Genomic DNA, 25,000 nt, shown 5'->3' with positions numbered 1-25,000 from the left:
GTGCTCCACTGTGTTTTTAAACTACATACACCATCACTAGGATCATTCGGATGATTTCAGCCCTGGAATTGCCAATCTCTACTGATTATGTTTTCATGACGTCACAAGGTGGAAAAGAGTATTTTGAGATTTAGAGATGTAGACAGACTAATAATGCAGGATTACACAGAAATGTGTGACTGAAACAAAACACAATTCCAGGTTTGTTTTTGAGGAGGTAGAAAGATATAACATAGATAAAAGTTCACGAGAGAGTCACTTTTGCGTAATATAGGTCTTTTAAGTACCATAGATGCACAATATATTGCAAAAACATAGAGACATGCATTACTGACTAATGTAATAATAAACAAAATATATTATAATATTCCCTATCTGGTGAACATGTACTTTTTTTCATTATAACATAAAAATTGCAGATATTAGTCATGGTTTTCCTAATTCCTAGTCCTAATTCAGTGGTTTTGGTCATGGTTTAGTTTTTTAAAGGTGCATTGCGTAACTTTGTTTTCATGGAGATGTTTTTGTTTTGTCTAGAATGTTCCACAGTATAGATTAAACCGATCTGTCTCATTGTGGACACTAGGCTAAATTACAGGTCAGATCTGTGGAGAGGCAACCCTATTCACAGAGAATTATTGTATTTTTGAGCAACTGATATACCCGTAACAAATAAATGCTACATAGAGGTGTTTAATGTTACACCAGGGAACATTCTCCATGGAGACAAGCAGGTGATGGACCCTCTACCAGAAAACCTACACAATGCCCCATTAATAGATCATAAGAACTGTCAGATAAATGTAAGTGCTGTTCTACTGTTCCAATTTGACATCTTTCAGAATGATAATGTCAGGATATGGTAGTAAAAGAATATATCCAATGTCACACAAATATCTAGAACAGAAGGTGAGTGCTTAAAACTTAGAACAATGTCCTTTTAATGAGCGTACAATTTTGAAGTATATAGTGCTTACTTTGAGGAGGATGGAGGAAGGCAGTTGGTTGATAGTTAAATGCTCTGCAGCTTCTGGAGCTTTGGGCTGGTTGTCGTCATGGTGGTGATTACAGCATGGGGATGAGTTTGAGCTATGGGGCACATCTACAGGGTGTCCCAACCCACAGCAGCCTTCAGTGGGAGCAATGGAGGAAGAGGAGGAAGTGGACGAAGAGGCGGAGGGAGCAGCGGAGGGATCAGGACATACAGGGCCTTGGCAGGTGCTGGGCTCATCGGAGGAGGTTTCCTCCGCTCCATTGTCCAGGGCTCCCTCAGGCCCAGAGAAGGCACAGCGCGGCTGCTTACAGGGAGTGCACCTCTGCACCTCAGAGCACTTCCTCTTACAGACCTGCCACATTCAAACATGCTATAAACACTTTATCTTTTGGTAATAACAACAATTTCACAGACAGTAGACCACAACTCCTAGTATTGATCAACATTTTTCCTGCATTATTTTGTATTTGGGTGCACCCAGTGAGACTTAGGTCTATGCACATATATAAAATGCACATAGGACTAATAATCAACATTATAAATTCTATCAGATCAGGGATCAGCTGCAAGTTGTCTAATCAATGAGTGGTTTAAGTCGAGACATAGTGATTATGAAATGCCATGTTTGTGTATCACAGTGTTTCCCATAGATATGTTTAAGATTATGGCAGGACAAATCATTGTAATTTGAATAAATTAATCTCATTAAATTTATAGAGTATAAATGTCACTTACTTTAGCACTTTTTTACGCAGTCACTTTTGACCAGTCTAGTTTCTTTTGTAAGTTTATGATGACGCAATGAGAAACAAAGTCAAAGTTTGGTATGTCAATTTAGTCCAAGTTGTTTTTACGATATGGGGGAGAATTTCAGACTATGTCAGAGCACCATACTCTCCTGTATTAATGGGAAACACTGGTATAGTAATAGATTATTTCGGTTCCATTTTCAGAGCTAATCTGGAGCACACGGTAACTTGTTTAATCAACTTTGACTTACTGGAGATATTAAATGTCCTATATTACACAAAACTGACTCTTATGATCTGTTGGTCATGTTATAATGTTGTTACTTGATCAAAAACACACCTGGAGTTGTATTTTGTTTCATTCACAAGTTTGAGTAAAACTTTAGTCTGTCTGCATCTCCAAAGCTTGTGATGTTGTGAAGCGGTAGTTTTCAAATGAGCAGCTTCCTTTTACCTTTTGTTCAGTAGATATTTACAATTCCAGGGCTGAAATGAGCCAAATGATTCTAGTGAAGGTGTATGAAATTTTAAAACACAGCGGAGCATTACAAAGTGACATCACAAAGTGTTTTTTTTTCTGTTTTAGAGAAGAACTAAGCCTAAATATGCAGGGTTTGTGTGTGTGTGACTGAAACAAAACACAACTCCAGGAAAGTTTTGATGAGGAAACAACATTACAAAATAGATCAGAAAACAGCATAATATGGGACCTTTAACCTGAGCATGGATCTGATCAAATGTATGTCTTTTTCATTTTTCATTTTCAGGTTGTAAAAATTATTCTCAGAGGTATAAGGTGGCAACCCCTAAACTACAATCCATTCAATCAGCACCAAACACAAATAAACAAGTAAACTTCATCCTACCATCTCAGTATAACCGCTGGTGCAGACAGGCAGAGGCACAGGGATGGGGACAGTCACAGACACTCCAGCAGTCCGAAACACCACTGGCTGTGGGATCAGCTTCGCCGGAACAGCTGAAAGCAGACTCCGGCCCTGGTCTTCTAAAAGCGCTAGTTCTCGTGGAGACAAAAGGAACTTTGAACAATCCTCCGGTGATGCAAGTGAGGCGTATCGTTCTGCAAGTTTAGAGGCAGCGGCCGCCCCTATTCCCACTCCGACCCCTGGAACGCTGACTGCAGTGATGCTGCTGTGGTGGTTGTTGACTCCGGCCTTGTAGTGGTCACTCTCCTCGTTAGGGTCTGTGTTGTTGCTGTGGATAATGAAGCACAGCATGCACGGCCCCTGAAGCAAACAGTTCCTCTTCTTCTTCTTCCTGTGATGAAGTTTACGAGTCCTCTTCTTCAGATGGAAACCATTTTTAGAGAGAAGATGGCCCATATAGATGATTCACGTTAACTGTGAAAAGAAGTGAAGAAGTCTTTAAAGGCAACACTATAATGGATCATTAAGCATAAATAGACTGAGCTGACTCAAAATCTTTTAATATATATGACACAAATTTTTTTATCACTACACAGGCTATTAAAAGTATGCAGCCTGTACTTCTGCACACTGTCCATTCACAGAAACAGAGACGCTCGTTTAGACAACAAATAACACACGTAAATGGACAGATATTAAGGCTTTGTACTCAGTTTGCCTCGAGTCAAACCCAAAAAGCAGAAATGAGACATTGTTGGGGCACAGAGCAGCGCCACAGCGTGTGCCTGATGACAACAAAGATGTAAACAGTGAACAGGTGGTCAATTGTCTGTCCGTCACAGAGGGAAAGACGCGAGCCGCAGACGCTACCCTTTCAAGGATTTGATAAAAGTAACTTTTAACTTTGGGGAAAACCAAATAAGCCCTCTCCCAGCCTTCAGCACTGTGACAGGCTAGCTCAGTTCATCTTTACATGCTAAGTTAGCTGCAGCCCCACATAAAGCACCTTACCAGTGCACACGGTGTTCCCCCACCACGCACAGTGCGCGCATACTACTGCTATGCTGCACGGAGACAGTGGGCTCGACACGGCGATGCAAAAGATGCACAAAAACAGAAAGCCTGCTGCTCAAATCCACAATGTTTATCCAAACAGAGGCAGCTCAGGCTCTGCAGCTGCGAGGACAACACTTCCGCACAGAGGGGCGGGGAGACGGAAGCCGGCGAGGCAGCTTGTCACAAATGTCACACTAAACTTCTCAAACATTTGTACTGCAGGAATGCGTTCTCCTTTGGTCTTTTATTGTGCATTTTGCTGTTTTTACCAAGCATCTTGTTTCTACCCACTTATGCTTATTATCAGTTTGGTCCAACTTCATGTCTATTTGCGCACAAGGTGCAGTTCAGTAGGTGCGATGTGCAGTGATTCTTACATGTCACATCATGCCTGTATCCTTGTATCCCCTTTAGTTATTGGCCCTATAAATGTTTTAACAGAAAGTTAAAACAGTCTCCACATGTGAAGCGTGTCCGCACAGCGCACAGACTGGGGTCATGGATCTGTGCTCAGGACGCACAGAGAGTCGACGCATGGGCGTGAGTTTCCGTCTCCTCGTCTCCCCCGGCTAAGCGACAACTCCCAATCCCAGAAATAGCTGCGTCCAGTCGGGGGGGGAAGAGCACCTCAGAAAATGGCAGAAGTTTCACCCATAACGCAACAAATAACTAAAGACAACTGCGACATTGGATCTGCAGCAAGTGTAGATTTCAGTCTTGAGGAAGTTGGAGATTGTTTAGTGTACAACAGACATGGAGTCGTTGTTCCGTTCAAGAAATTATATCAAGACAGGAAAGCAATCGTCATTTTTGTACGGGTAAGGTTTTGCTTTATGCGCACATTCTTCTAGCCAGTCTGAAAACTATTCCACAGGTTACACCAAAGGATAGTAAGGACATCTAAGAGCCAACAGGTGTGGACACACATCTGTATTTGACTTGTAAAATAGGCTAGTTGTGTTTATAAGAATTCACTTTCATGTCTAATGGTTTGCTGTGGTTTCTTTTGGCAGAATTTCTTGTGCTACAGCTGTAAAGAATATGTGGAAGACTTGAGCAAAATTCCAAGAGAGATACTGCAGGTAAGAGGCAAGGATACTGTTTATTTAGCTCGTGAAACGAAATGAAACGTGCATTAAGAGACAGCAGGTTACAAATCAAAATAGTGGATCAAACTATTGAATTTTATTGAATGATATTTTACGATAATTAACATGTCTAGTATTCCGTCCTTAAACGAGATCAGTATTTAGGTTATGTTTACACTATTTTGATTTGCAGAATTTGAATTTTTTTTTAAGAAAGGTGTGTTATGTAACTTTTCTGGTGTAGGGACTATCACTTGCCTGTCTCCATGCTTTTGAATGGAATGTCCCACAGTATGGCTTAAAATTTCTGTGTCCATGGAGACAAGCAGGTCTGCACTAGGCGAAGTTATTATACATCAGACCTGTGAAGAGATGCTTATGTATTTTTGATGACAGACAACATTAGACAAACAAAAACTTCTCCACAGAGAGAAGCACATGGCATTTTTAATATTCATTGTTTTGTTTGTTTGAGTTCTGTAATAACTGAGCGGCTCCTGGAAAAGTCCAGATATTATAGAACTGTGATTAATATGCCCTCTGTAGCATCCAGTCGAACTGAGAAGGCCAGAACTGATGGTTAAATGACTTTTAATCTTTCCTTGCCGTGTCATAGAACCAACGTAAGAGCTAGACACGAACAAAATAACAGCAATTACCATACGATTACAGCATCACTAGCTCATTACATTGCTTAACCGTTATCCATATTTAACATTAATTTGATACAAATGACAAGAAGTTCAAATATACATTAACAAGTCAAACAAACCTTGTTCCCCTGTCGACTGTAGCTATCTTTACTTTGTTTTATATAACTTTTCTCCGTTGTTTTGATTTTCACTATTAACGTTACCGTGTTTACTTTGCGTCTTTTCTTTATAACAAGCTAACGGTTTTTCCTTCACTTCCGTTCACACCGGAAGTCACCAAAATAAAAGCGCAACCTTACAATTAAATGCCATATACTGCGTGTTAATGTATATAAGAGCTAACTTGACCCTCTTTTCACCACCAGTCAAAGAATCACACCAACACATTCACACAGGCAAAGTGAGAAAAGTGTCTTGCCAAAAGACACCATGGCAGGACGGCTTGTTGTTAGCAGAGATTGAACCAACCATCAAGTTAGTGAACTCCAAATTCCTCACTACCATATGCCACCCTAAATATTTATTTTATGGCTTATTCATTAATTTAAAGATTCCTGTATTACACTAAATTGATCAACGTGGACTATTTGTCATGTTATAGTTGTGTTACCTCATCAAAAACATACCTGGAGTTGTGTTTTGTTTCATTTACACATGTTTGTATAACACTCTACAAAGCTCAAAATCCTCTGTTCCACCTTATGAGTCATGTAGTGGTAGTTTTCAAGCTACTTCAGCTACTTTTTGCCATTTGTTCAGTAGAGATTTGGGCAATTCCAGATCTGAAATCATCCAAATGATTTCAGTGCAGGTGTATGGAGTGTAAAAACAGAGGAGCACTTCCTGTATTACCACATGACATCACAAGGTGGAGCAGAGTGTTTTCTGTTTGAGGGAAGAACTCAGCCTAAATTTGCAGGATTTGTGTGTTAAACGTGTGAATGAAACAAAACACAACTCCAGGTTTATTTTTGATGAGGAAATAACATTATAACATGGATCAGAAAATAGCATAATATGGGCCCTTTAAGTTGATTCACTTGTTTAGTGCTTGTAAATTAAAATGTTTGTGTGGAACAGGCAGGCAATATAAACCTTGTTGTGATTGGTCAATCTGCTCCTCAACACATCGAGGTAAACAAGAAATAAAATATTTGCTCATCTTATCTTGCATCTTATATTTCATTATCTAATCAATTTTTTTTTTTTTTTTTCCAGTCATTCTGCTCATTGACAGGATATCCTTATGAAATATATGTGGATCCAGAAAGGTGCATTTATCAGAAACTTGGGCTGAAAAGAGAAGCAAAGTTCACACAGTCAGGTATGAAAGTGTTAAACATTTACTTTGTAACAATCAGATTATTATTGATTACTTAAAGGGCCCATATTACACTTTTTAAATCTTTGTTATGATGCTTTTAACTCCTCAAAAACATACCTGAAGTTTTGTTTTGTTTCATTCACACGTTTAACACACACACCCAGCATATTTAGACTGAACTCTTCTCTCAAACTTACCTCTCGTTTCCACCTTGTGATGTCATGTGGTAATACAGGCAGTGCTCATTTTCAGCTCTGGAGATGTAGACAGACAAATACTACTGCTACTACTACTTCTACTAAATGATAATAATAATACTCAAACATGTGTGAATTCAAGGAATGTTTTTGACTTTCTTAAATGGCTTAAAGCTCACAAGTCAATTTTGTGTAATATATGTAGTGTAGTGTAATATATGTAGTGATAATGTTTTGCTTTATCAGTGTGTTTCTGTCTGTAACTACAGGTCACAACAGTCCACATGTTAAATCAGGTCTTTTCACTGGTCAAATGAAAAGTATATGGAGAGCTATGACTAGTCCCGCCTTCGATTTCCAAGGAGACTTAAATCAGCAAGGAGGAGCCATGATAGTTGGGCCAGGTAAACACGTTCATACCCAGAATAGTTTTCCTTTTCTCTTCTATGTGAACAACACTCATTTGTTTCCTGGTTCTTCCTGTAGGCTCTAATATCCATTTCTTCCATTGTGATATGAACCATCTGGATCACATGCCCATTAACTGGCTGCTGCAGCTGGCTGGAGTTCAACAGACCCTGGACTTTAGTCATAAGCACAAAATCATCCATGTATAGGCTCCGTATTGTGATACAGGTTTTAGACTCAACTCTATCATCAACACCACCTGCTCAAAATTTGCAACTGTTGTGACAATGCAGCCATTTTGCAGAACTGATTTTGCATTTCCATCTTGAAAAAGATGTTCCTAGGTTTTTTAAGAGTCTTTTCTTTTTAATCTTGCTATTTATTTATTTTTTATAAGCTGTTACAGTTGAACTGTAGGATATTTTTGAAATTTAGATCTGCAAATGCATATTTGCTGGACACAGAAAACTATTTTTAAATGTTTACACTATACAGTGTGATGCACTCCGACACCTCTTGTTATAGGCAGGTTTCTGTACGGCAGCCACGTGAGTGGTTTGTTGAGCTTTGTCTCTTTTGTATGTAGTCTGCATTTGTTAGGCTATTAAGTGGTCATTTCATTTGATTTCAAATTGCTATTGCAGTGTTGTAACTGGCATGTAATAACACTGTAACAAAGGCATAAAGATGTAGTAAAATAAAGGTGTTTAACCACCCTGTTGTCCTCAGAGCTACATTCATGTTGTAGGATAGGCTCCATATGCTGCAGTTGTACAGTGGAGCGCAGTCACTGGACATTACGCGGATACGTCACATGCAGGGGATTCAGAGACCTTCCCCTGTTGGAGACGTCACGGACTTCAGAGAGAGGCTTGAGCAGCAGCAGTGCCACGGCTGACACATCCAGAACACGCAACCATCCGGATCAGCCCGGGCGCAGCGCAGACATGCCGAAATAACAGCGGGGCAAACGGGGACAAGCCTTTTCATAGCGTCCAAATGACCAATGCGCAATGTGCGCATATCTGAGGAGAAAATGAAACGCAAGAGCGAGCGGAGACGAGCCGAGTCAAGGAAAAAGCGCTGTGCAGCTCACAACAGCTCAGAGGCGGAGCCAAACTCTGATATTTACATTGAGATAACAGGTAAGTGGGTCTGCGCAGTGAACCCACTCAACTCCAAGCCCACTACGCACGCACAGACACAATGTACACATTTGGTTAAAAGGAAACGCAAATGACTTTGTTTTATATTTTGACCTAACATGGCGACACCATCTGTGGATAGGTTGTGACGGTTTATCCCTGGTGTCTTTGCAGCGGCTTAGTGGTCTGGGCCTATAAAGGTCGGTTTATCCAGAGAAGAAGTTAGAGGAGCCAAACGTCGGTGTTTAGTTTGTGTAGTTCAAGAAGGTTTGTCCTCACAACTTAAAATAATATCCACACACAGCGCTATCAGACCATGTTTCACTCACAATAACCAGCTACTACAGAATTTTATCGCATTTGCTGCTCCATTGACATCTTCCAGCAGCTGGAGCCTGGGAAAAGGAAGGGTCAACCAAGTGGAAATCAGGATTTTGACTGGCTGAGGGATCGTCCTAGCAACCGCTTGGGCAACTTTCCCGGGGCCTATCATGTGTCTTCTGAAGAGAACTTTAAACGAAACGGGGCGGGGCCAGGCATATGTGGCATTGTATTTGTCCAATAGCGAGGTCTGAAGTTTTCCCTCCAGCCAATAGCGTCGCAGGGAACATCGGAGGGGGTGCTCATTTTCAGCAGAGTGCGCACTTGCGAATGTCCCTTCCCTCCTCGGCTGGTAACTTTCCTCAGCTTGAAAACAAACACAACGAGGACGATTTTATTTTATTTTAACACATTTTTATCTAATTTATCCTGAACGCCTCATAATTGTAACATTTGACAAGTTATGCCTGGGTCCTTTTAGAGATTTTTGACCTTTACGCGTTTTGGAGTTGTTCCGAACAGTGGGAAGGATGAGTACGGACGACGTTTCTTCACGATGCATTGAGATCATAGAGGGTACGGTGCATAAAGTTGTTTTAGCTGCAGATTTAGACGGTGTTTTAACTTTTTCAAGTTAACGGGACGCAGTTAAAGGGACTTTGACAATCACCACTAACCCCTCTGTCTTGTGGTGTGGCCCTCCCCCTCCCTTCCTCCCTCTCTTCTTCCTCCTCTGTTTGTCCTCCAGATCAACTGTACTTCGCCATACTCCAGCAAAAGATCAAGAGCACCGCGGACCGCCACTGTTTCTGCATAGACGATGAACTTTCCTACGAAAAGTAAGTTACAAAACATTGCACGGATTTTCAATGCACTACAGTCTTACCATGATATTAAACAGACTTCATTTGCATTTACTGTGCTTTTTTATTTATTTTTTATTATTTTGTCTATTATTTTAATCTTAGTTTAGCTGCAGATTTGTTGTTTATGCATAATTTATTGCCTTGCACTCACAGGACCCCAGTTGACTTGGCAAAATGTAATGAATCTTTATGCTTTATTGGGTAATGTTAAATTCCTTTCTATTTATTGAATTCTGGCAGTGTGTATGCGGCATTGTTATTTTTATTATTGAAATAAAGCAGTGGTAGCAGTAGCCTATTACATAAACTCATAATAATAATAATACAGTACTTGTGCATATATGGTTAAGATTGTTCTTAAATTGCTTACATTTTCCGTCTATAGAGCTTTGTTTAAAATGTATACATGCATTTTTAAATTTTACTTTATTCATTTGTTTAATTTAAATTTGTTTCTGTTTATATTTATGTTTGTGTTATTAATGTGCTGAGTGTATATACGCAGAAAATTCTCAAAATTATATAAAAAAAAAAAAGTATGCTTACACAAATGTCTACATAAAATAACATATTAAAGGTGCACAATGTAACTTTTTTACTTTTTTGGGGCTCCGTCACCTGCTTTTTTTCTATGGATATTTAATTGCTCTGTTTGGAATGTTCCATACTAAGATATTAAACACCTCTACCTTACATTTCTTTAATTACAGGTGTTTTTATAGCTCAAAAATATCTAGAAAAATGCATTCATGAAGGTAGAAAGATTTAATGCCACACAAAGCAATATCATCTCTTCAGAGGAAAGTATTTGACAGACCCTCCACCAGAAAAGTTGCACAATGCCCCTTTTAATTATAAGCTATTTTTATCATCATTGTGAGAGTTCCTGACTGCTGCAGCTGCATTGACCTCTTGCAAACAGCTCGTACTGTACTTTAGTTTGCGTTTTCACATTGTTCGTCGCTGATTCCAGTCTCGGATCTCCAGAGACCGGGGCTGTGTGCAATGTGCAGAAATAGCCACCCTGACACTCCTCTTTTTCTCCTCAGTTTCTATGCGGACTTTGGCCCGCTCAACCTGGCCATGTTTTATCGCTTTTGCTGCAAGCTGACGAAGAAGCTCAAGGTAATTTACACACTCCACTGATCCACGATTTACAGGGAAGAGCAAATTTAATAATGGTCTATATGTTCCACAGTATGGCATTACTGATCTGTCTTACTGTCTTTTATTTAATCACATGTGTTTTATTACTTACAAAATACTTTAATATATACTACTCGCTTATCGACACAATGAAACCTCTGACTTGTTCTAGTTACGTCCTTGTCTCCATGGTGACAGACGTTTAGTTTAATAGCATGCAGTGGAACATTCTAGGCAAAGCAGCATCTTAATGGAGATGAGCAGCTGACAGGACTTCCACCAGAAAAGTTGCATAACTCATCTTTAAATATTGATTTGTTTGTGTCCAGTCAATTTGTCTTTCAAGAAAGAAAATCATATTTTATACTTGCGGAGATCAGAAGAAACAAGCCAATGCTGCCTATCTAATCGGTTCTTATGCAGTAAGTATTTTAACTAACAACTTCACAAACAGTGTAAATATGTGCTAAATAAATTTTTCTTTTACTTATTGAGGTAATGCATCTGAACATGACTCCAGATGAAGCCTATAATCTTTTAGTCTCACGGAATTCAACATATATTCCATTTAGGTAAGTGACTACATACAAATTTTGACATTTTATTTCTAAAGAGATTGTTCTTCTTGATTATACTTGATGTTAAAACAGAGAATCAGAAGTTATTTTTCCCTTAAATTAATATCTTTTGTTAAATAACTGTGTAAAAACATGTTTGTGTACAATGTTTTAACAGTTTCATATTGTTTTGGTAGACATTGCAGTACTGTAAAATTATTGTAAATGTAGTTTTTGCATTTGTGAGATCTGAGGAAAGTCAATAATATTATTTATGTTATGTAATGCATTTTAACCTTCAGACCTTTATATAGACAGATGGATTCTAGACTAACAACATTAACTAAATAAAATTATTTTGATGGCAGATATTTTGCAGTAAAGTTTGTCTGAACTCCAAACTAATCCGATTTGAATTTGTCCTCAGGGATGCCTCTTTTGGAACATGCATGTACAATCTAAATATCCTAGACTGCCTCTGGGCGATTCATAAGGTATTGCATTCCATCTTTAATCTTCTTAATCTTTAATCTGTGTTTATGCCTCTAATAAACTTATCTCTTCATGTAGGCCCTTGAATTCGGCTGGCTGGACTTTTCCAACTTTGACGTGGAAGAGTACGAGCATTATGAGCGTGCAGAAAATGGAGATTTTAACTGGATAATTCCTGGGAAGTTTCTTGCTTTTAGCGGGCCTCACCCTAAAAGCAAAATAGAAAATGGTAACGAGATTTTAAATTACATGTGGTTTGTTACACATTTTTGTCCACAGGGTACAAATTTTAGTGTTAGGGAGTTTGTGAGAAAAAATATTTTTCCTGACTGCCATGATCAAACAACTGAAATCTCAATTTACTGTGTTAAAAAGGTCACCACTCCTATAGCATGTTACCAGCTTTTGCAAAATCAAACTTTATGAATGAAAAAGTAAACTAAACATGACTTTAAAGAACTTTTCTAGTGGATGGTCTGTCAAATGCTTTTCTCCATGGAAACGTTATTACTTTGTCTGGAACGTTACATGGTTTGGTGTGAAACCTTTCTATCTTTATGGAGACCAAAACTAAGACCAAGACCAGACCAAGTTACTGATCAGTTCTGTGGAGAGGCGACCCCGTTCACAGTCAGAATGCCTGTTTTTCTAGGTATTTTATGAACAATAGAAACACCTGTAATTGAGTAAATGTAAGGTAGTGCTGTTTAATGTCATACTGTGTGACATTTCAAGCAGATCAGTGACATATCCATAGAAACAACCAGGTGACAGACCACCAACCAAAAAGTTACACAGTGCACCATTAACAACCATTTTAAGTATAGCTTCAATTTAAATTACTTATTTTTGCTCATAAATTGTATACATATGAAGGGCTTATTTGCAAAAATAAATATGTTCAGGTTAAAGTAATCAAAGGTTTGCGGTTTGTATTGATACTTTGCAGTGGCATTATGCTGGGGTGTTTTTTCCTCTATGTTTATGACTAAATGTTCAGAAGTTACAATGGTGGCAAAATGCACACACATTAGCAAACACTGCCAAAAAGATTGTCTGAAATCTCAAAGGGGGAAAAAAAAATATTTAAAGAACACATTTTTAGGAGAACTGTGATCAATACGAGCATTCATAGGTGTTTGATGTACAGGTGTGAGCTGTTTATGTGTGAGCGTCCCAGCTGAAAAAAACAAAACAAAAAACTGTTGGCATATGCTGCTATTTTCCGAAGCTGTAACTGTTGTGACTATAATTATATGTGTAAGAGACTTGTTTAACCGCACAAATCATCTCACTTGTTTTAGTTCCAGTGAAGTCGGTGCTTTCAGTTAGCGTCACACCCCGAGAGACTGTTATGACATCAGCTGCAAAGTATCAATATAAATGTTTTGAAATGCCAAATGCAATTAAAATATAGTTCCATGATGACACCTGTAGAAGATGATAACAAAACTGTTCTGTACTTGTTTTAGCATTTGAACTCTTCACATTTTAAAGGTCCTATATTACACATAATACTTACCTCCTCAAAAACATACTTGGAGTTTTGTTTTCTTTCATTTACACTTGTTTGAGTAATTCTTGTAGTATCGGGCTGTCAGCATCTCTACAAGGTTAAACAGAGTGGGTTTTTTTTGTTTGAGAAAACTCAGCCTAAATATGCAGGGTTCCTGTGTTAAATGTGGGTGACTGAAACAAAAACAACTCTGTTTTTGATGAGGAAACAACATTATAATCAGAAAACAGCATAATATGGGCCCTTTTTTTTTTTTTTACATTGTTATGGTCATACTCTAACCTGAAATAGACTTGGACAAACTTTATTGATCCACAAGGAAAATTATTTGGACACAGTAGCTCACACGTGACAATTTATTAACAATCTATTAATAACAAAGTGTAAAAATATAAATGGTAATAATAAATTAAAAATAGGAAGCAAAAATAGCAAGGGACTGGTGTCAAATAAAGTCTAATTATATAAATGTGTATGTAGAAATAAAAAATACAAATATAGAAATACAAATATATCTTAATATTATAGCATAAAATAATATCACAATAAGATAATAACCAAATAATCTTGACAGAATCTTCCTCCCTACAGGATACCCTCTCCATGCTCCTGAAGCTTACATTCCCTATTTCCGTAAACACAACATCACCACTGTCATCCGATTAAACAAGAAGATGTACGATGCCAGGCGCTTCACAGACTCTGGCTTTGAGCACCACGACCTGTTCTTTGTGGATGGCAGTACTCCAAATGACTCCATTGTCCGGAAGTTTCTCAACATCTGTGAAAATGCAGAAGGAGGAATTGCTGTTCACTGTAAAGGTATGCAGTCACTTTATATTTATGCATCTCGACATATACAGCATATGGATGTTTCTTATGGAAGTGCTCTGTAATTATCAATAGGGAAAATTGATATAGATGGCAAATATTTGCTCTTTAAGCATATTTGTTATCAGCTTTTGAGCTCCGTCATTGGCCAATATTTTGACAGGGTTCACCACCCCACTATATATTTGCAGCAGTGGTGTACTCAATTTTCAAAGTGCTCAGTTTTGTTACTTATGTAAAAGAACAGATACTGGAGCAGAAAAATACTCAAGTTAAAGTAAGTATCACATGAGAAAATCTACTTAAGTAAAAGTATTAAAGTACCCGTTTAAAAATTTACTTTAAAAAGGTCTTGTAACATTTAAAATGTTGTGATTTTGATAAAGATTTGTGTTCAGTTTTGTTCAGCTAAATCAGTTGAATTCATATTTTTTTTGTAGTTGTTTTTATGTGTATAATTGTGTTTGCTCAAACTACAAATGTGTTCAAAATAAACCCTGATTGAGTCACTCACAATTCTAAAAAATACTTTTACTTTTCAGTAAAGATGTAGTGGAGTAGAAAGTATAGGTACTGGCTTTCAGATGTTGTGAAGTAAAAGTAAAAAGTATCCACTTCAAAATATAACTAAGTACTTTACTACTTTTAGTTTGTTGCATTCTAGCACTGGTTTACAGCTTTGTTTGAGCTGCATTAGCTTCGCACCATCATAAGGGCATGCTGCACTAAATGTTTGTATGAGGTTTGTAAAAACAGGAAAGTAGTTGTTATATTTACAATCATCTCTTTCAGCTGGTCTGGGGAGAACAGGCACCTTAATCGCATGTTACATGATGAAGCATTACCGCCTTACTGCTGCAGAAGCCATCGCTTGGATACGGATCTGCCGACCAGGATCCGTCATTGGTCCTCAACAGAACTTTGTTGATGAGTAAGTTTTTGTATCTAGTGTCCAATAATATAATAATAATGATCTACATGAGTATTGGCCTGTCACAACAATTGCTATATTCATTAATTGTACAATAAATTACTGAACAATTCTTGACAGATGCAATAATTTTTTGTTTTGTTGTCAGTACTTTCTCTTTTTGCTCAAGATTTTTGAGCTGTAGTTGAAATTCTATGACTTCTATTTTATATACAAACTAACTAAAGTGTATTTTTAGTTTATTTTATATGTTATATACACAAATGCATGCAGTACAGTGTGCAGTGAAATTATTATTTACCATCCAGAAACATGAACGTAAACATCCTGTAAATATGTTAACTACATATAGGGGGAGAGAGTGAGGAGTGACAAATTTTTTGGGCATCAGGGTAAAACTTCAAAAATGTGTTATTGTGACAGGCCTGCGTGAGGATCAGTACTGATTTAAAGATGCACTATGTAACTTTTTGGTTGGGGGTCTGTCACCTGTTTGTTTCTGTGGATATGTCATTGCTCTGCCTGGAATGTTCCACAGTATGACAATAAATATTTCAATTGCAGGTGGTTTTATAGCTCAAAAATACCTAAGAGTTGCCTCTCCACAGATCTGACCTGTAACTGTCTGTTTTGGTCTTCATAAAGATAGAAAGGTTTATGCCAAGTGTAATATAGTTTGAATCTTAAAGTTTCACTGTGTAACTTTTTGATTCGGGGTCCGTCACCTACTTGTTTCTGTGGATATGTCGTTGCTTTGCCTGGATTGCTTCATTTGACCGGAAACTTGGCCTGGTTTAGTCTCCATGATGATAAAGGCTTAATAACAAACTGTGAAACATTCCAGACAAAGCAATAACATCTCCATGGAGAAAAGCATTTGACGGAGCCACCACCAGAAAATTCACACAATGCACCTTTAATGTTCTTTGGTAGTAAACAGAACAGTTTGTGGAAAGAGGGCGACGTTTTCCGGGAGAAGATGCTTAATGAAAGGGAAAATGGAAAAATGTCCGTAACGAGGATCCTGTCTGGAGTGGATGACATCACCATTAACGGGACAAACAAGAACAGAACAAGCAAGAAAAATGATGTGGAGCAAGTATGTTTGGTTCCCAACATATTCCCGACACATTCCCAAGTGTACTTTCTAATTAATCTTATTTTTTATTTTATTTTATTTTTTGTAGTATATCGATGATGAGGAGAGAAATGGTTTCACTCAAGGCGACAAACTGCGAGCTCTGAAAAGCAAGCGTCAGGCCAGGGCTTCGACAGGATCTTTATCGTAAGTACAACATGAACTCACATGGTTGATAGTGCTGTAAAATAAGTGTAATATAGTTTTGAATCTTAAAGTTTCACTGTGTAACTTTTTGATTCAGGGTCCGTCACCTGCTTGTTTCTATGGATATGGCGTTGCTCTGCCTGGATTGCTTCATTTGACCAGAAACTTGGTCTGGTTTGGTCTCCATGATGATAAAAATGCTTAATACCAAACTGTGAAACATTCCAGACAACGCAATAACATCTCCACGTAGAAAAGCATTTGACAGGTCCTCCACCAGAAAAGTTACACAATGCACTTTTTCACAGTTTCTCAATAAGCGGAGTTACAAGTTGAGATAATTTTGAAATGAAGTTTAGTGAGCTCGCCAATGTTACAGGCATGGCTTATAAAGGCTGATCTGTACCACGCTGTATACCAACAATGCCATCGTACAGGTTATTATTCACGTACTTTTGGATTTGAGCGCAGTTGTAGCTGATGTGGTAGTAATTACACTGTTAGAATTATTAAGACAATACCTTTTGAGTAATATTTTATAATAACTTTGCTTGCTGGATTTGGAAAGGCACAACAAATATATACTGGAAATAGACAAAATATTAGGGGTGTAACAATATTTAAGTCTCATGTTACAATATCGTCACGGTATGAACCTCACGGGACGATATTTATTGCGATATCATGGGGAGGCTCACGATTAAGGATGTAACAATGTCCAAATGTCTTACGATATAATATTTACGAAATATTTTTACAATATACATCTCACAGTATGATATTTATTGCGATATTTTGTGGAGGTTAATAAGCTACCTTTCCCTCTTAAAATGCTTTGACAAGACTTAATCCAAAGAACTAAGACATAAAAGTGCTTAGAACTGTTATTTCTTCTTGTAGTCTACACCGAAATGGAGCAAAGGATCATGGTCTATGTAGTTCCCTCTGTCTTTTTTTAGCTATTGTTGCACCATAACTCTTAATTTAAGCAAAGAGACTTGTAATTCGAGATATTGTAATGATCCGCGATATTATTCTACGCACTTTGAGGATACGATATCACAATATTTCAGTTATTGTTACACCCCTACAAAATATGATAATTTACAATCAAACATAAATTCATAATGCTTACACAAAGGGGGTTTTAGCGATGTGGACCAAAGATTATTCACAGAAGTCAAAATTAGATGCAAGACGGCATTGGTTTTGCCCTTTGCTTTTACATCTGCAGCATTATGGGCTCATCCATTAACTCAACCAGGGAACAAGCATGCTTTTATTCTATAGATAATGTACTTAAGTGTGTGAGTGTTCTACTGTAATAGGCTCAATACCAATTTGTTAACATGATGGAAAAAACAGCTTTCAGACAATATAATGCAATTCTCTCAGTCTCAGTCTCAATCTAATAAGCTAAATTTTGGTCTGAAAAATGTATATATTATGATAAATGGTCTTATCCTAGTTTTTAACAAAGCTTAAGATCATTCAAAACCTGTTCAGGAAATGTCAGATTGTGTTGTTTTTGTTTCTGGCTCAGTACTTCTATTGAGTATTTACTACTTATACTATTATTAGTGATTATTAGAATTTCATTTTCGATGCTTTTGACAACCCTAAAGTCTACTAATCATCACTAAGCTACAACAATTTTAAATTAGTCAAAGTTTTTATGAATAAAAACAGTATATAGATGAGATGACACACAGATTGACATTGGTTTAGTCTGTGCCTCTGTGAATCCAGCCGTAGGAGCTTGTTGTCAGCTGTGGACTGGCCTCTGCCAATGTACCCATGTGGGTTTGGCTTTTGTCCCATGCCAGGCAGGTGCTAGTGTTCTGCTGCAGCCTCATGGGTCCGGTGTGGCCCGTGTGCTGCCTGCCGTTGAAAAGATAGCACAGAGGGAGAGAGAGAGAAAGAGGGGAGAGTGCATGTGAGGTTTTGTATAATGGAGGTAAGTGCATGTCACTTCCTTTCAAACTGACATCCTCTTCCTATAGAAATCGTTGCTGTAGGCGACTGAATGTTATGGCTAGCTGTGGCTGAGTTTGAAACTTTTTCTTTTTTTTCCGCTCTTGTGGTGTGAGGTGGAAATGCACTTGGTGACTGCATTACATTTACACGCCTGTCACTGTTGGCCCCTCCATAGAGCTGGCTTTTTCAGTTGCTTTTTGTTCAACTTCTCAAGGTTTCACAACAAAGTCTTGATGCAGTTGACGTGTTGTAGGGCTTGTTTTGAGTTTGTCTTTTTTAAATATGCTCTCAGTGTAGATATTTTTGCCATCATTGTATATTACATGTTATTATAATAGTAAATCAATTAAGAGTTTAAGATGTAAATTCCTGTTCCTACTGCACTGTGTTACATATTAGTGATGGGACAAAATCGCTATATCAAGAGCATTTTGGTTAGTTTTTTATTACGGTATAATCCCAATGCTGATCATACCTTTATGAAGTCAAACATATGACTTTCTATTTTATGATTTTAACGCAAAAATCAAAATAGTGTTCAGGCTTGATCTCTATAATAAACTGTGTATTTTTTTGTCTGTAAAATAATGTATTTTTATGCTTAGTAAGATTTGTGGATATTCTTTCAACACACCATGTTCTCAGATATTGAACTTAATGTATGGAGTAAGTTTAGGGCTGTAGTCATTTAGAATGATTGTGTCTTAGTTGACCAAAACTTTTATTACTCAACTGTAATTATTTTTATTTAGATTTTTGGGATTCATATGAAACAACAGCAGCAAAAGCAAGGTATGCAGAAGTAAAAATTGAAGGTCTGAAAGTTGATTTTGGTTTAACTCGCGTGTAATTTCGGTCAGATTGCCATGCCCCCTTTTAGTCAACTAATTGATCAGCAGGACATGCCTTTAGTCGATTAAAGAATTTATTTAGTCAACTACAGCTCTAAATAGGTGTATACATAGCCCATAAAGGTTCTATATTGTGCAAAATTGACTCTTGTGAGCTTTAAGCCATGTTATCATGTTGTTAAGTCTTCAAAAACATATCTGGAGTTGTGTTTTGTTTCATTCACACATCCTTTATTATTAGTCTGTCTAGACCTCCAAAGCTCAAAAACAACTACATTTTACCTTTGGTCCAGTGGAGATTGGCAATACCTGGGCTGAAATCATCCAAATTATTCTAGTGAAGGTTTTAAAAACACAGTGCAGCTTTTCCTGCATTGCCACATGACATCACAAGGTGGAATGGATTGTTTTCAGTTTGGGAAAAGAACTGAATATGCAGGGTTTGTGTGCTAAAACAAATGAAACAAAACACAACTCCAGGTATGTTTTAGCTGAGGAAACATTATAGCATAGATCAGAAAATATCATAATACAGACTCTTAAGTAAGTAAGTTAGTTCGTTAAAAGTAATCTATGCAATATGTGTTTCTGTGCTGCCCTTCACCATGTGGCTTCACTGTTTGTGTAACTAAAGTGCATGTTGCGTTCCACTGTTGCTTGGAGAAATGAATCCATTAAAAGTGTTCATTTGCTCCGGCTCTGTCTCTTGCATGGCTGCAGCCCTCAGACCTGTGCATGTACAAACACATTTGTATGTTGGATCTATGTTTCAGTCTAACCTGTAACTTAAGTAAAGCCGGGTTCATCGTCACTCCTGTTGTTTTGTTTTTTCCATTGTTTTTGTGACTGGATTGGTGAAAACAACCCACACCATAGGACTTCTGAAATTGAATTCTTAAGAGTGTGATTTTTGAAATGTATTTAATATATCTACTATATATTTGCACTGACATTATAAAATACGTTTAGTTAATAATATTTGTAGATTCATGTAGATTTGGATTGTGGGTATTAATAGTAGCAATAACAATGCTTAAAAAAAAAAAATCACATTTAATCTTTGACTAACCCTACCTAACAGCCTAACAAGAAATAACTAACTTGAATCAATGACGGCAAAAAAAGTAAAATGAAAGTTAGAGCTGCCAGTATGCCAAAAAAAGAGCACTGTTTGATAAATCACATTTGAAGATTTGAACATGGATTAATCCAAGAAATACTTTCATTATTAATTTAATGAGAATAAACAGGACAAGGCGTTTGTTTACTCCAGAGTCTGTTCCAAACAATGTACTTTTACTGACAGATGATTGGCTGTATATCTTTTGATTAAACAGACCTAATTTGTTCATTGGAATTTTGATCTCAATTTAAAAAAAATCTATTAATTGAAAGTGGAAGTTGTGTAAAGTTGTTTTTATCTAATCCAGTCTGAGGGAAAATTCGAACATCAGAGTGTCCTTCCCGGGCGTGTCTCTGTGTTTTCCTTTTTTATTTCCTCTTTTCCGTTTGCTCTTGTTGGATTTGTCCTCCTTCCAGATGGCTGGTAGCCATGCTGCTCTCCTCCCTGTGTAGCCTTGCCCTGTGGTGGATTGTGTATGGCATCCCTTCTTCCATCCTGCATTTCAGTATAGACGGGTTAGGATTTCTATGAACTCTGCCACCCGCCAGACCCCCAAAAACCTGCCCCCTACTGGAGCACTAAGTAAAAATACTGTAAGTGAGCACTGCTATCTTCTCAATTCCCAAGTCAAATTAGATGTTGGTTCAAAATCATTTTCCCTTTCTCCTATTCCTTTGATTATAGATTGTAAATAAGATGATAACATACTAGGGCTGCACGATTTTAGGGAGAAAAAAAAATCAAATTATGATTTTTCTGATATTGCTATTTGTGATTAGACCTATCTTGATAACAAAATTTGAAGCACGATATATTGTTGCACAGAAATACTGCATTAAATTAAAACACTGACATTATGCCACTAACACAATACAGACCAATACACAATACAACAGATTAATTAACAGATTAGTAAACCATTCTTAAATACAGTATCATTAAAAAGTCTGAGCTACAATAAATAAACAGCAGAATGATCCAATAATGAGTTATTTTTTCTCTCCATAGCTCAAATCTTGCTTTTCTTACATAAAAATTGCAAAAATCTCACCACTTTTACACAGAAATTTGTATAAATGGTAAATATTGAGACCCAAAACACCGTATATTGTTCCATCTTTCATAAATGGAACTATAAGGTTAACAATATAGTAGTTATCGTGACAGGCCTATTTGTGCTTTATGTTTAAAAAGTAGGATTCTGCTCAGACTGCACATTATAAACGATGCCGGGAGCATTTACATTTGAGAGAAGACTGAAATATGAACTATTACAAAAATCCCATGAATTTCAAAACATGTTTATACAGGTACAACCAGAGTTTTCTATGAAAAGCCAGGATAATTAGTTCTTTTCAGAGAACATTCTTTCATCTAAATAATTGCACCTACTCATATTTCTATTTTTATTTAATTGTATTATATTGTGCAGCCCTATCACATACAAAACACAACTGGAAGTGTCTGTTCTATAGATAGTCCATTTCACCCTGTTATTTTAATGGCTTTGTTGATCCTTCTGGTTTCTGTGGTAGCTATGACGGCCTATTTCAGCCTGTGTGATAAAGGCCCCGTCCTTATAGGATTAGCACCACGCCGGATTTTTCTGGAACATTTGTGGTTGGGCTGGGTGATATGGCAATAAAAAAAAAAAACTTAAATTGTGATCTGATCCTATGACTACATGGATTTTTTTATTATATTAAATTGTCATATTTTGATTTAGTGTTTTTCTGTTTAATGCAGGTGGATTTAAAGGTCCTATATTACACAAAATAGATTCTTGTGAGCTTTAAGCCATGTACCTCCTCAAAAACATACCTGGAGTTGTGTTTTGTTTCATTCACACATGCTTGAATTACTATTTATTATTAGTCTGTCTACATCTTCAAAGCTCAAAATGCTCTGGTCCACCTTGTGATGTCATGGAAATGTAGTTTTCAAGTTAACATCTTACTTTTAGTTCAGTAGAGATCGGCAATTCCAAATCTAAAATCACCCAAATGATTCTAGTGAAGGTGTATTAAGTTTAAAAACGCAATGGAGCACTTCCTGTATTACCACATGACATGTCACAATTTGGAGCAGTGTTTTCTGTCGGAAAGAAGAACCTAAATATGCTGAAGTTATGAGTTTAATATGTGTGAGTGAAGCAAAACACAACTGCACATGGAGATAAAAAATGACAACATAGATCAAAAATAGCGTAATATTGGGCTTTTAATAACTCACAGACTCAGTAAAGTATTATCTCTTATAAGCAGCAGATGTTTTAGTCACCCCTTAATGATAAAAAAAAGATACTAACTGCATGATTTGTGTTTAAATAATGTCAAATAGTGGGTCTAATAAACCATGTTATGATCTTTTTTGGCATATCACCCACCCCTAACACCTGGCTTCATTAATATCCCCTGGCTGTGTTCTTTGCTGTACCTTCTTAACCTTATCTCCATTTTGTCTGTCTGCCCTCCATCCCTTTAGTAAGTACCTAAAAATAAATGTATAATTATGCTGTTCTATTTCTTGTGTTTCAGATTAGAAGAGAATAAGATTCATACAAGGTCATCGTCTCACTCCCCGAGGTAGAAATCTGAACTCACAAGACAAGGGTGACCACCTTTAAACCGCTGTCCCTCGTCTCATTTATTTAGACAATGCGCCACTTTCATCCAAAAAATACTATTAAAAAGAAAAGATATTTACACAAAACACAATACTGTACAAAATTGTTCTTGCACAAAATGAATCCCTTTTGCGGACTAGTAAGATATGTCATTTACAGTTTATATTTTGCAGTGTAGTTACCATGGTGACACAGTGCACACATACAGCAAAAAAACTTTATAGGTAGTCTGTAAACACAAGAAAAAATAGAAAATGGACATTTTTAGGAGCCTCTAAGGATGTAACGATATCCAAATCTCATGGTGCAATATCACGATATGCTTCTCACGATATGATATTTATTGCAATATTTTGAAGAGACTAATATAATTGTAGTTGGAACACTCCTTTGCTTTTAAAATACCTTGACAGGATTTTGGTGTCAATTATTTCTGTCATAATCCCAAGAATTCAAGTAAAAAAACATATATATTCATGTTGTCTGCACTGAAATGAATCATGGGATATGTAGTTTATGATGTTTATAAGCTGTTGCTACTAGAAAACCATGAATTTAAGCAAAGGAACTTGTAATTCGATATATTGTGACAGTCCACGATATTATTGTGAGACTTTTGACGATACAATATCACGATATTTCGGTTATTATTACATCCTTAGGAGCCTGTGATCAATACAAGTGTCCAAAGTCCTCTTTAGGTGTTTGATTTTCAACAAAAAGATAAGAATGACTGTGGCTTATGACTGTAATGTTACTGTAATGTCACTGTGCTATTTGAGAGGGATTTACTTAACAGCACAAATCAGCTAAGTCAGTTCTTTATGGTCAGATTGTGTTAAAATAAAGCCCAGATTAAGTCTAATTTAAGTAACTGAGAGTCAGACAGAGCAGTATCTACTGATGGAACCACGCCCACAGGCAGACATCAATCAGTAAAGCACTTTGGCTGTCTTGAAAGGCACTATATAAATGCAATGATTAGTTAATGAATGATTTATTATCTCCAAAGTATCAGTTGTTTTCATTGCGTTTTGATGCAAGATACATTTAAAAATTATGGGAACTTTACTCTTCCAGATAAAAGCGACCAAGTCCATCCCTCCTTGTCCTACCACGATGCACAACTATATTATGTTATTATTTGAGGTGGTCACCCTGCACACAGCGACTCAGAGTCTTGGTTATGGGGTAATTTCGGGTCCTGTTCGTGTCTCCTTTGCAGAGTCGTCCTGCAGGCGAGCATCCAGGCCCTGTCCGAACACTCCGACAGCAGGAAGAGGACCAGGACTTCGATGCCCTCTAGTGGCTTGAGTAGCAGGTTAGTGGTAACAGTTTAAAATGTGGACAAACAAATGTTCCTGTGTGCATTTAGTGACGATTTGATACTACAGTTTCAAAGGATCATGCTTAACCATATGATTTTCAAAACAACATGGAAGAAAAAAAAGTTACTATTTTTACGCAATCTAATTACATTTTTAACACAGAAAAATAGTTAATTAATTAAATAGTAGTAGTTTCTTTAGTATTATTATCATATGCTCCTATACTACTTCTGACATAGATCAAGACCATTTTATAATTTATCATGAAAGGTCTAAACCTGTATTGATTTTTTTATTGATTTTGTTTGTTTTTTTTGCCAAATGACTGTCTAGTTTTGATACCAGTTTTTAGTTTTGATTATTGATCATTTTCAGCCATAAATGATTCACGAATATTTGATATTCTCAGAAATGCAAATAGTGTTTCAGACCATGTTTATATCTAGTTATTTCTTTATCTGTTTATTCTTTAAATACTTTAGCCTAAACATTTTCATGACACAGTTACTTATGTTCATAACTGGACAGATAGTGCATAATCCAATTGTAATTTGTATCATTATAATGAAAAGGAAAGCCCCCAAGAAGCTATAGCCACCCATGTCCACCCTTCTCTGTGATAGGGATGTCGAGTTTAGTTGATTATTGA

The 25,000-nt window shown here is 37.0% G+C and overlaps 3 protein-coding genes across 6 annotated transcripts; 2 read left to right on the top strand and 1 right to left on the bottom strand.

Moving 5' to 3' along the window:
* Positions 1–977: 977 nt before the first annotated feature.
* Positions 978–3,819, bottom strand: LOC129408218 (F-box/LRR-repeat protein 17-like; the record flags this gene model as incomplete). Its single annotated transcript, XM_055151287.1, has 3 exons — positions 3,642–3,819; positions 2,610–3,104; positions 978–1,346 (listed from the first exon to the last, which is right to left on the bottom strand). Coding segments are annotated over exons 2-3 (846 nt in total), but the record flags the coding sequence as incomplete, so codon positions are not given.
* Positions 3,820–4,282: 463 nt separating this feature from the next.
* Positions 4,283–8,043, top strand: prxl2c (peroxiredoxin like 2C). The gene is made up of 6 exons (XM_020937943.2): positions 4,283–4,504; positions 4,700–4,768; positions 6,508–6,561; positions 6,646–6,751; positions 7,218–7,352; positions 7,435–8,043. The coding sequence occupies exons 1-6, from the start codon at positions 4,322–4,324 to the stop codon at positions 7,563–7,565; spliced, it is 678 nt and encodes a 225-aa protein (XP_020793602.1). The 5' UTR covers positions 4,283–4,321; the 3' UTR covers positions 7,566–8,043.
* Positions 8,044–8,233: 190 nt separating this feature from the next.
* cdc14b (cell division cycle 14B) lies at positions 8,234–24,992 on the top strand. Of its 4 annotated transcripts, XR_008631866.1 has the most exons (14): positions 8,234–8,501; positions 9,571–9,661; positions 10,738–10,813; positions 11,164–11,256; positions 11,330–11,406; positions 11,819–11,885; positions 11,962–12,112; positions 13,991–14,221; positions 15,023–15,161; positions 16,095–16,260; positions 16,349–16,446; positions 20,814–20,990; positions 22,935–22,982; positions 24,249–24,311. XR_008631866.1 is itself a non-coding variant. In XM_055151284.1 (13 exons), exons 1-13 carry the CDS (start codon positions 8,363–8,365, stop codon positions 24,361–24,363), a joined length of 1,491 nt encoding a protein of 496 aa, XP_055007259.1. In that variant the 5' UTR covers positions 8,234–8,362; the 3' UTR covers positions 24,364–24,992. The 4 variants fall into 4 exon arrangements, 3 of the variants coding, with proteins under 3 accessions (XP_055007259.1, XP_055007260.1, XP_055007261.1); XM_055151284.1 differs by lacking the exon at positions 20,814–20,990 and having other exon boundaries at positions 24,249–24,992; XM_055151286.1 differs by lacking the exons at positions 8,234–8,501; positions 20,814–20,990 and adding an exon at positions 9,141–9,398 and having other exon boundaries at positions 24,249–24,989.
* Positions 24,993–25,000: the final 8 nt, after the last annotated feature.

This window comes from Boleophthalmus pectinirostris, unplaced genomic scaffold (assembly GCF_026225935.1).
Source record: "Boleophthalmus pectinirostris isolate CB_2022bp ecotype Guang Dong unplaced genomic scaffold, ASM2622593v1 HiC_scaffold_1509, whole genome shotgun sequence".
Taxonomy (NCBI): Eukaryota; Metazoa; Chordata; class Actinopteri; order Gobiiformes; family Gobiidae; genus Boleophthalmus; species Boleophthalmus pectinirostris.
This window is presented reverse-complemented; position numbering and strand designations above follow the sequence as displayed.